Raw genomic sequence first — 12,407 nt, forward strand, 5'->3', positions numbered from 1 at the left:
GCGGCTTGTTTGATTCATGACTCCAGTACGAAAAACACAAATCATGTAGCCATAACATCTGACACGAATATAATTTTACTTAGTGTTTCTTTTTCACAAGTGCGGTCGCGGTACATTTGATAACCCGTCATTTTACATCAGGCAGTGCTCTGGCTAGCTGTGCGGTGCCTGAGGACCCATCGGCCTGATCGTTGATCAGTTGCGCTGGTTGCACCGTCTGGTGAATTGCAGTCCCCGGCAGCGCGCAGGCTTTCAGCGTCCCTTAACGGGTTTAGCGGGAGCGGCGATTATTCCTGGATTAAACAGAAACCAGTTACCGCGGGACTGGAGCTGGGGCCTTTACTGTGGAGGTTTGGTGCAACTTTACCGCTAAAGAAGTCGACAGCTGGGAGCTCAGCAGACTTTCCAGCCTGTGGTCATGGAATAAAAAAGCGGACTGGAGCCAGGCGTTGGGCCTGCGGATAACTGACGTTAGCTAGCTGAGCTAGCTGATGGGAAGCGGTCTATCCTTGTTTGGGTCGCCGTGCTAACTAGCTAGGTGCTATTTTTGTTAGCATAACAATTAGCCGACCGGGGTTGCTGGCTTGTTTTGATGTAGGTGTATTGAAGGAGCCGTCAGGGGTCCAGGATAATCACACGTTTCCTGAACTTTCTCGAAGTTTTAAGTTAGCTAACCGCCTGAGCTAACGTTTAGTGAGCAAGCTAGCGAGCTAACGTTACGTCTTTGTAGCACAAAGTTGAGCTTTTGATTTGGGCAGGGGGATGGTCTCTGTGCTAAATTAATCTGTATTTTTTTTTTCTTTAAATCAAGGGATTGTATGTTGATGATCATACATCAGTTAGACGCCGTCCAGACCGTAAAGTCTCTCTGCCCCTTCACGGGACTACACTTACCGTTTTCGGTTATTTACACCCCGTCCTACCGACCACAGTCTCCTGTCCTCGGCCGGCTCCAGTGGCTGGCCACACGGCACTGAGTGCCCAATGGAGGAACATGACAACATGGACTATTTTTACCAGCAGGTAGTGCAGAAAGATGTTACCCGCAGGTTGCAGGTCGGCCAGGATCTCATCGACTACCTGAATGACCCGCACCGCTCCCCGGACGTGGAGCAGGACAAACCCCGGCTGGATAAAACCATAGACGAGCTAACGGGATGGGTGAACTCCAGCAATTTCAAGGTGAGAGATCCTGGCCAGTCATCGTTTGAGGGAATCGCAGTGTCACTGCAGTAGTCATCCCCTCGGCCTGGTCATGAATTATTTTCCACCAGTTTCCCAAGTGAACCGGAAGGGAGAATGATATGATGGGGATTTTATGCTGTTTGCCAAGAGGTTGGTTTCGATGCCACCAACTTCTGCAGAGATAAGGCATTTCAAACCAGCTGTCATCACCTCAAGGTGCGAAGACAGCTATCTCTTTTAATACAAAGCTTATCAAACTGGTACCCCCCTTCTTATCACACCTCAGCCAAATCAGAAGCTGCAAAATTTAATTTCATAAAGCGCATCCACATACCAAACCTAGAAAAAGCTGCAAGCTATGCGTTTCCCAGCCTAGAAGTCTATTCCTGGATCCCAGGAGGCAGACATATTTAAATTTCATCTCAGTGACAGAGTAGGACATTTGCAGGGCATTCCTGTGGTGTGTTGGAGTTTATATTGATGTATTGGCTGAGACTGAGTGTCTGTGTTTAGGGAGACCCATTGTCAGGACTGTAGACTACTGTAGCACTGGATGGGATGGGGGAGGGGTTAGCAGACTCATTGTTGTACCCTATGCTTTCTCTCCATCCCTCACTCTCTTTTTCTCTCCTTCTCCCACACATCCAGACACACTCTCTCAATCTCAGTTTTGCCTCTACACTGTTTTTTCCTCCTCATTCTCTCTCCTGCTTCACACTCTGTGTGTGTGTGTGTGGAGGCCTTGTCTGCACTCTTTGCCGTATCTCAGAAACGTTGGAATGTGACATTTTTGCCAAGGTATCGCACTGATCCACACAGCCAGTCAAAACAGTCTGAAATCCCTCTTCAAGGCGTGCTGAAATTTGACTCCCAAGTTTCTTTTTGAAACGATTAAAATGGTCTGCACTGATAATGCAGGAGTCAGCAAGACTAAGAGTGTGGAAATTGTGCACTCGTTCATGTCTCTCTTTCCAGCAGTAGCAAACTAAATATTGAAAAGAAAATGTTTTCTTTCATTGACAAATAAAGACCTAAATAACTGTGTACAGGCATTGGACAAAACAACTGTTTAGGTTTTATTAATTTTCCCCTTAGCATTCTCCAGTATCTGAATAATTAAAGATTTTACACAGTCCCATGATGCTGTGGGTTTGCATCTAACCACCTCAAAAGAAATCTAAGACACCAGTGCATTTGAGGTGAGTTTAGTTTAGACTTTCAAAGAAATACGGAAAAAGGTTCGCAGTTTATCCACATTCACCTTGAATTGTAGATGAATGTGGTCACATGATGCAGCTTTCTTGCATCCTCTCAAATGAGTGACCAGACCCGACATATCTGACATAAATACGTGAACCATTGACACCTCTTACATCCACCACCAATAATTTAATCTGAAGCTGTAACAAGCTAACATGTCCCTTTGTTCAGATTTGTTCCTTTCATGTAGATGACGCATACAGTAACTTGAGCTCAATGTCTGGCAGTGATGAGCGAGTGAGTTGTGATCCCCAGAGGCCCTCACACGGCAGGCTTTTAGTGAAGCTGGTCGGCTCCCTGTCGGGCAAAAGGACAGAGGAGTTAGCTGTAAGCGAGATGCTGAGTCAGCACAGAGAGAGGGATGAATGAAGATGATGCAGAGTTGAGAATCAGGGGGAATACAGATCTGGAGAGATAAATGGGGTATAGGGTGGGTGCGTGGAAAACAAAAGTCACGGCTCATAAATACTTTAAGTGTTCAAACACGGCCACTGAGACACTCTAGTTCCTCTTTTAGGAATGGATAAAATATGACATTGCTTCTGTTCCTCGGTCCTATTCATCTTTCTATTTCACTTGTGTGTCCTTGTCTGGATCTTTTTTTAACAATGAGTCAGTTTCACCCTCTTTTTCCTTTCTTTTTTCAGTAGGTATAGAGACTTAAGTGCCTATGTGAACCACATAACTTGAGGATATCAATATTGTAAGCTGCATTTATGGGCAGCAGGGCCTGATGGACTGTACTGTCTCAGGAGTGATTCGGCTACTAGCCTGACCTTACCAGACACTAGGGCTGCAACTATTGAGTTTTTTCATTAGTGAGTAATCTGTTGATTATTTTCTCCATTAATTGTTTGGTCATTGAGATGTCAAACATGGAGTGTCAGTTATGCCTAATTGTTTAGCTATGAGATTAATATGTTTTACAATGCAGGTTTTAGGATGCATTAAATAAACCGAGCAAACACTCCACAGTCAGCGTTTACGGGTTAAATGTATCCACTGCAGCATCAATATGTTGTTATCTCTCTTTAAACAAAAAATAGCCTTGCAAATTCTTTCTGCAGGTTCTTCAAAGTAGAGTCGAACTGACTGCATCTTATTATCACTGGATTAGTGGTTAGGAGAAAAGCTCCAGGTGCTAATTGCAGTTTGGTCAAATCTCAGAGCTCAAATATAAAACACAAAGGTATGATTTGTCATTCCGAGTCTGTTGCCATCATCCTCTGTAATGTTAGTGGATCTGTAGGCTAGGGACATTTCTGTTATAATTCTGATGTAATTGGGCCAATATGGCAGTAAAATAGGCTAATGTAATCCGGCACTACACGAAACAAAGGCACATTTTGCCATTGCTGCGTACCACAAAATTCAGCGTTACAGCAGTTGCCTCGTGCTTACCAGCTACACAGTGGCCACACAGATCAAAGTGAGTGTATATTTAGCAACACAGCTTGAGCAGGGATTTGAACTATCACAGGCCTTCATTCACTGTCAAATAAGTCAGAGAGCAGCCCACCAAAAATGTTATATTTGATCCCCTAATGGATTTATTAAAGCTGCGACCAACAAATTTTTTTTTTATTAAGTCATCTGTTATCGTTTTGTTTTCGTGATTAATTGTTTAATCTTTTAAATGTCAAAAAGTAGTCAAAAATAAACATCAAAGAGCGTGAGGTGACCAACACCCTAAATATCTTCAATTTACAATTCCATAAAAGAGAGAAAATCCTCTCTATGTCCTTGGTGATCAGTGAATTAATGGTGTAGTTGTTTCAGCTCTAGTAGTCTCCATCTTTGCACAGTTCCTCTCAGAGATGTTGCTGTGTGATCCTTGGACCCTTAAATCACTTAAAGCCTCCCTAGAATCCAGAGTAAACCCTGTACATGGTATGCGAATTAGCAAGCTAAGCCACCATACGCACCAACCTGAGTCTCCACAAAGACCCGTTCATACTGGACAAAATATTTACAGTTTTTTTTTTTCTTCGGCATACCTCAGTCGCACTGATGTTTTTGGAGCTTGCAGTGTAAAGATGTAGTAGTGTCCCGTGAGATGCCGTTTTTTCTACATGCCCGCTGTTTTTAGTATTTGGGATGATACCTAAGTGCCCATTTGGTCTTTCTTTTTTCCATCTTCTTTCCTCCCTCATTCCCTCCTCACCCCTTGTCAGACTGTAACCTGCAGGAGAAAACCTCCCCTTCTTCTCCATTTTTCTGGTGTAAGGTAGATAATAAGCGCAGCCTCTTCCACCTCTCATCCTTTATCTCCTCCTCTGTGTCTCTCTCCAAGTGAAGATGCCATCTGGTTGTGGGCGCCGTGCTTGTTGGGGTGCTGGGTGGAGGAGGGGAGGCCTCAGGGTTGTTTCCTTCCTGTACTGTTTCTTCTTTCTCCTGCTGTGTTTCCTTTTTCCCTCCCTTTAAATTAGGTCAGTATGAGAGAGTCATCATAGTGACCTCAAGCTCATGTTTCCTCTCCAGGTGATTTTTGTTTTCTGTGTTATTGCTTGGCCTTCGTCCCTGTATTTTTCCTCATCGCCCCCCATTCTCCCCCTTCTTGTTTGTGTAGTTACCTGGCGCTGCGCTTCCTTTGACTAAAATAGGGAAGAAACTGCAGGCTGACTCCCCCACTCTGGGCAGAGGAGTCTGGAGAATAATGTTTTAATGGATTTTCTTTTTGGACTGTTCAGTTTTACCGCAGCACTGCCAAAACAAGCATTCCAGGAGCGCAGCGCAGTGTGGGATGTGATCCTAATCAGAAACACAGTGGAAAACTCAGCTTTACCACTCGACAAAAATCCAGTCTACCTTCCCCCTACGAGTCATATCACCCACCAGCTTTTCTTTTCCAACTTCACCAAATCACAGTGGTGATAGACAAGACAGATGAGTAAGGGGGCTGTAGAGGGTCACATGACTGAAGTGTACAGATGTTGATAGTTGAAAGTCATTTGATTTTTACCATATTTCTTAAAAAGTGCAAATTAATGTGTGGTTTCATTAGCTGCTGTTATGGAGATGGCACAGAGAGGGCACAGCGAGGTTACATAAATGTCACAGCTGTTAACTCACAGTAACCTTTGATACAGTAAGTTAAATATGACATGTGTTAAATTGAGACTTTTTTCTGACTTCAGCCAAGCACCATACTTTACAGCATTTGTGTGACACAGTTTCAACTGAAAAGTCCACTTAGAGCTTTCCACTGCACGTCTCCACCAGTGAATGGAGCTGGATCGGGTGCCATCACTTTTCCATTGGCTCTTTTTAAAGTCAAAATCATACCCATGTGATCTGTGTTACTGTAAGTTGCCAATGAGATGCACCGCTGGCGGAGTCGGGCCGAAGCACGCGTGACTGCCTACAGGCGGGTTGCTGTAACATCAAATGGGCATCGTCATCATTATTCATATCACAAATAAAGAAACCACCAGAGTAGGGACGCATATTTAATATGCATGCAGTGCATGCGTGGACTCCGTGAATCAATCAGTCTGTAGACCCATGTTATTGAATCATCACCAGGTGGTAGAAACACGACTGATTGACAGCTTCTTAAATCTGCAGAGTTTCTTGGTAGAAAATAAAATACTATGATATACTATAAGGGGAAATGTCTTTCAGAATAAAAGAGGAATTATGTTATTTTACACACTGCTTTTTTGGTAATACCCATCTCTGTATTTTTGTATTTTCAGTTTTCTCATGTGACTCTCAAGTGGCTCAGTGCAGATTAGTTCCTGTCTGTCAGTCTCTGTTGGCTCAGTCAGATATCAGAGATTTGGGGACTCAAAACAGTTTCAAAAAACCGCTGGCAGACTTACTGGCCTGCATCTTTAAAAGGAGAGATGAGAGAGACTTTGATTCCTTGAACATGACAAAATTACCCCTCACAGTCTCGGCTGTCTGCTGAGTCAGCAACCCTCAGGAGACAGTTTGATTCAGCAATTTTTTTTTATCCATTCAGGATGCCAAGATCAGATTTAAAATTTTGTTTAAACATCTGCAGTGAGAGCTGGATTTAATCCACAGCACATGTGTCTCTCTTCCGATCACAGCTGCCACTGTGGTTTATGTGTAAGCTGACAGTGAAACTGGTTGAAATGTACTCAGTTCTGACATTAGGAATAATGGAAGCTACATACCTGAAGTCATGTATACAATGGTCTACTCTAACCTTTGCATCTGTCTTACTGTTTTGTAGGTGGCGTTGTTGGGGATAGACATCTGTGGTGCGTTTGTGGACCGCATGGGAGAGCGGTTTAAAGGATATCTTGGCACAGGTGAGATACCTTCCCACCCTGACTTTCCTTGAGGTTATATGCTGTATTTACAATGAAACTCAATAACAGCATGTTTTTATTTGTTCTTAGCGTGCACACAAAGAACCTAAAGGACATGTTTTTCTTTTTGGTTCTGGAATGCTAAAGTAAAAGCAACTTTATGGTACACTGAAGGTCACTGTAATGGCACACACTGTTCAGTTCATACCTTGGTTTGGGAGTTACTGTTTGGTGCGAGTTTGGTACAGTGGGGAAAAACAAATGCATAAGGATGCGTTTGTTTTCATTTATTTTGAAGTGACAGTAGTGCACCTGTCAAAGTCAGACAAAATCTCTTGCTGAGGACTGTTAACATGTTGCCCACTGGCACCTTAAGTAGGCTTATACCACTTTCATTTATAAAACAAAAAGGACATTTCTGTATTACATGGGTACGTATGCCTTGAACCCACACTGTCTTTGGTCAAAGTGCTTTTAAAGTTTTTGCACCTTCATCTCGGTTTGAGTTCTTTCATGTGAAACTTCTCATGCTGCTGCCTTGGCCAGGACTCCCCTGTAAAAAAATTTTGAATCTCAGAGGAATTATTCCTGACAAAATAAAGGTTAAATAAAAAATGAGAATAAAAAAATATGCTTTACAAACACTCTCCCAAAAGGCAACAGGTCACAACAAGCTGTATAACTGAAAGGCATCTCTTATGCTTGGAAACTGAAAATAAAATAAATGTAATAATAAAAGTAAAGCTTGTGCATCAGGAGGAGTGTTTGAATCCGTCCATCTTTGGTTTTATGCCAGTGTAAATGCCAGTTGTTTCAGTATTTGTTTAATCCTGTTGTTTAATCCTGCTGCGATAAGGAGTTGAGCTTGAATTGTTTTTCCTCGTGTTCATGATCAACACATCTGGGTGATGCTGTTGAGTGTGCCTTAGCATGTTGGATGTATTTCCATTCAGATACTCATCAATGCTGGAGCAACACCGTTACGCCGACAAACCCTTATATACACATCTCTCTCTCTCTATGCTGTTACCAAGATCCTGCATGCAGGTCTCCAGTTCTGACGTTTTATTTGCGCCCACCGTTGTGTGACTGACTCACACGGCATTTAACTTCTTGTGCTAACCTCAGCATATGTGGCTAATGACATATAGCTAAAAGTTTCCGGGCAAAACTTGCTTGTGAACTTCTGTTCCACAAGAGGTGCATCAATCCACGCACAGTGTTTAACGCGAGGCTGTGTGCACTGAACAGTTACCTCCGTAATGTGATGGTTTGGCACTATTTCACAAACCATTACAGTGCAATGGTGCACTTATGGCAATTTCCTCATCCATGAAAAAGAAAACAGACCTGTACCTGTACAAATCCCACATTACATAGCCAGCACACACACATACACACGCTGTTATAATTTAGTTTGTCATTCATTGTGAAACAGATTATAAGACTAGTCTTTTTTGTTGAGTTCATTAGGCTCAAATGTAAATGTTCATTCCTCCATCATCTTAAGCAGCAAGGCTAACAAAAGGCAGCTAGTCACCACTATTTCCCCAACTATACTCAACAGCACTTCTCTACACTGTTGCTTGAATAGTGATGGTTTGTGTATTGTTGTATGGCCTCTTCAGCATTTTGACCTTCCATTTTGTCTCTCGCTTCCACTTTGTGGTTCCTCTGAGACAGACCAGCAGCATCGCTCTAAAGCCTGGCACCACCCCCTCTCTACTATACATCCTTTGCTCTCTATATTTAGGCTCTGAATTGTCTGCCATGCTGTAGCTCAGTCTATTACACCCCAAAACCACACCTCACATTCATATGACCTCATGCGCTGAATCTTGTATCAGATTTCATACTCTGTGAGTGTGTGTGTGTATATGTATGTATGGGTGTTTGTTATGTCAATGCCAGCCCTTGTGTGTGCCCGCTGAAGGTGTCACCAGCTGTCTTTGTCAGCCAGACTGGCTCTTGTCACCAACAAACACACTCAGTCCTGCAGTGCGGCTCTGGGATGACTGGACCTGTCACACTGTGCAAAGTCTGCCACTACACACTCATACACACACAGACACATACACAGAAAAACACACACTCTGTATCTTGCTCACTGTCTAGGACAGTGCCTTAGCCTGGATCTGTGTGTGAGTGTGTGTGAAATAGAAGTGTGTGTTTCAGATTGATGGTAAAAACATCTCTGAGCCACCGCTGCCTCTGGAATCTCCCTCTCCCCATCTGACTTCCATCTCTCCTTTCCTGTGCTCTCTCTCCTTCCCCCTGCACCAACCCACCCTCCTCCCACACATACACACACACACTCAAAGGGGAGGAAGATGAGATCATTGAGACTGAGTGATTGTATTGATCTACAGGACTGACTCAGGGTTGCTGCTATTATACCGCACTAATGCAGTGCCCGTTTAAACCATGGCTTGGAACAGGCTGATTGCTTGGCCTGTTCTCAAAAACTGCTCATACAAACAAAAATTTGAGTACTACATCTATTAATGCCACTACCAACATTCACAGTTAGAGAAAGGGACAAATCAGTGTTTGCCTCTGGCCACCAAATCACTAAATCGACCCCCTGAAAAATACAATCAAGTCACAGCAACTTGTCAGCAGAATATTAATCTCTAAATAGCTGAATCAATCACTTGGTTTCACATCACCGCTGCGGTTATATTAGGGCATGGATCTGCACAGTTTGAGTTGCAATTACAGTGTGGCACTGTTCCTGTCAACTCATTGACTTCAGGAAAGTGAAGAAGAGTTTGGTCACAACATCAGTATATCCAGCATCCAGCAGCAAAAGTGAACTGTGAGCTTGTAAAGGCCCGCTGCAGACAACATGCTCGACTCAGTCCGCACCATTGCGGTTTTGAGGTAGAGCATGGATTTCATTAGCAGAGGTATTTGCCTGTTGGTAACTATATTAGTTTTATAAGGTAGAAAAAGAAACATACCTAAGCTGCGGTTCGAAACATGCAAAAAATATATACGTAAAATACACTTGACACTCTGCAGAGCTACTGCCAATGGTGCCTTTCATTTGTTTATTCAAAGTTTATCAATACTGAACGTATTGTGTTTCGAAATCGCGCTGAATTCAATACTGCACTTCCTTCCTCTCCAGCAGTGCACCTGTCAACTGTGAAATAAATCGGATGATTTGAGATATGTGAAGGACAGACATAGACAGACAGAAATTCTTTGCTTTATAGTTAGATATGTGTGTGCACACATTTGTGTATGCACTTTAACAGTGTGTTTTTGACCATCGTGCAAAGTGACTTCCAGATGTGAATTGAAAATGGAAGTGAAACATTCAGCTTGTGCGTAGACTTAATAATACAATACTTTGCAATACTATAACATTAATAATACGGTATAATGATACAATGATAATGCTTTGCATGGCGACAGTGATGTGATTGGCCCGGCAGCTGTGCCCCAGTGTGATCGCTCTGTTAACAACTTTGAAACAAAATTAGTTAATATACCACATACAAGCAAAGTGTGTGTGTTTGTGTGTTTTCATGCTTACTACAGACGATGACGTCGTGTGCAACAATGTCCCCTCTGTCATTTTTTCTGTTTGAGGGTATTGTCCTCATTGCCAAGGCAACCAGCTGTTATGGTAACATTATGTACGCACACACACAAAGCACGGGAAAAGGACAGATGACATCACTCCCCATGCTGAAGTTTGAGGTTAGGAATGTGGGTAGGAGTGTGTGTGTGTGTGTGTGTGTGTGTGTGTGTGCTCACGCCATTCTGTGTGTGTTTGATATTATCTCACTGACTGAATGTCAAAGGGACGTTTAGAGTTTTATGTAACTCCATCTGATTGTCAAACAAAGAAAGATCCACCAGATTTGGCATTTTGTCTGAACTGGGTAGTAGAATTTGTCAAACCATTTAAACCATTGTATATTGGGGATTTTTGACTTTGTGAGTTAAAGGATAAGACTGGAGATGTTTTTGTTTATCTCATGAAAAGACCAAAACCGCAGCTCCACCTCTCAGTACTTTCTGACTTCCCTATCATGTTTGTGGCGCCAGAAGCCCATTGGTTCCTCCTGAACATGTCAATTAAATTAAAATAATTTCTTAAAATAGCCTAAAACCGTAGTTTTTAACAAACATTATTCAACAGGAAGTAGTAGTTCATTTGTTGTGGACTCTCTTCAGCTGTGAATTGTGCATGCTAGTGAGCGCTTATGAAAGCAGCACCATGTACACATGTTCATCACAATGAAGAAACACGTCAGCCAGTGCAACATTTTGGCTCATTGATGCATTTTTAACAGCAATTGCACAGAAGAATAAGACAAATCACGCTTTGGATACCCAGAAAATTGTTTAAATTGGTCTACTCACAGGTTGCATTGATACTAAGAAAAACATTTAATGTCACCAGACTCATCCTCTAAATGTTCTCTTCAGTAAAGATTAGTTATTCATATTGCCACCTACAAAGGGTCCTCAGTTAAAATGCTGTCAAATAGCTGCTTGTCTTATATTAAAGCTGAAAGTACACTTAAAGCCAAGGGCCCTCCTGCTAACTCTGTCTCACATTTCACAGAGGATTGGAGTAACCATCTGAAACATTTGTGCAGTTGCCAAAATCCTCACAGTTCACTCGAATGCCACCATTTAAAGGCTCTTACTTTTATTCCTGTACAGGGTGCGTCACTGCATTACATAGGCCGTGCTACTGGAGCAGTTGTGTGTGTGTTAGATAAAGTGGAACTGACGCGAGAGCATTTGATGATCCTGACGTTATTTTAGTCACGGTCCATTTCTCATTTCCTGTCCTCTCTTTCCCCTCGTCTAATTGGAGCCTTGGTGTCGATGGTGGCATTGCATAAGCTTTATATTGCAATGTTTATGTGTCTTTCTCGCTCACGCACCCACAGATTGTAACTAATGATAATCAGACATCTTTGTGTATTTGTTTTTTAACAGCACTCCACTGGGGGGCACTCTTTATTGCCTTTGGTCTTTAAATCCAGCAGAGACTCAGTGTCATGTGTGGCCTCATTTGTCCTGTACTTGATGTAAATATTGCACATTAAACTGGATATTTCATACCATGACTCTCATCTTTACCCCACCTTCTCTGTCTCGCTCTCTCCCTTCGTCCATCTCTTTTGCTGACTGTAGTTTTGCCAGCTTTGGTGGACAGGCTGGGTGATGGGAAGGACCAGGTCAGGGAGAACAGCCAAGCGCTCATCCTTCGCTGTATGGAGCAGACTGCCTCGCCCATGGTGAGAAAAACACACACACACACACACACACACACACACACACACACAGACATGCATACAAATACTAGCCTCAGGACCAGACACTTCTCTTGTAATATATGTCACTTAAATAGTGATTAAAACCAGGATATCCGCCAAATTGTTTTTATGAGAAATTGATTTCAACCACCACATGTAACGTAACAGACATCACACAAAGGTCATTTAGATGTTAATCCCCAGTACCCGGTACACTTGGAAAGGTGGTCTCAAGTACAGTTCATGTGTACTCCAGTACGGCACACATCAGGTGTGAACAACACCTCTACCGAAATGCAGACTGCTGTTTAATGTGACTACAAGGAGTTTTTTTTACCTGTTATAAAACAGGCACAATTTAATACTGATGCCACTAAATCAGACGGCAGCG

General features: G+C 42.7%; 1 protein-coding gene across 22 annotated transcripts in view; it reads left to right on the forward strand.

Moving 5' to 3' along the window:
- The first annotated feature begins 45 nt into the window (after window positions 1-45).
- Window positions 46-12,407, forward strand: part of clasp2 (cytoplasmic linker associated protein 2) — a 75,704-nt gene continuing 63,342 nt past the window's right edge. For 8 of the 22 annotated variants that reach the window (XM_049602806.1, XM_049602813.1, XM_049602817.1 and 5 more), the window contains exons 1-3: window positions 47-1,182; window positions 6,650-6,728; window positions 11,895-11,998. In XM_049602806.1, the coding sequence (XP_049458763.1) occupies window positions 985-1,182; window positions 6,650-6,728; window positions 11,895-11,998 (381 nt within the window). In that variant the 5' untranslated portion in view covers window positions 47-984. Of the gene's footprint in view, window positions 1,183-6,649; window positions 6,729-11,894; window positions 11,999-12,407 lie in introns of all 22 variants that reach the window. The other 14 variants (XM_049602808.1, XM_049602815.1, XM_049602818.1 and 11 more) reach the window with 4 other exon arrangements.

Source organism: Epinephelus fuscoguttatus, linkage group LG17 (assembly GCF_011397635.1).
Source record: "Epinephelus fuscoguttatus linkage group LG17, E.fuscoguttatus.final_Chr_v1".
NCBI classification, from domain to species: domain Eukaryota; kingdom Metazoa; phylum Chordata; class Actinopteri; order Perciformes; family Serranidae; genus Epinephelus; species Epinephelus fuscoguttatus.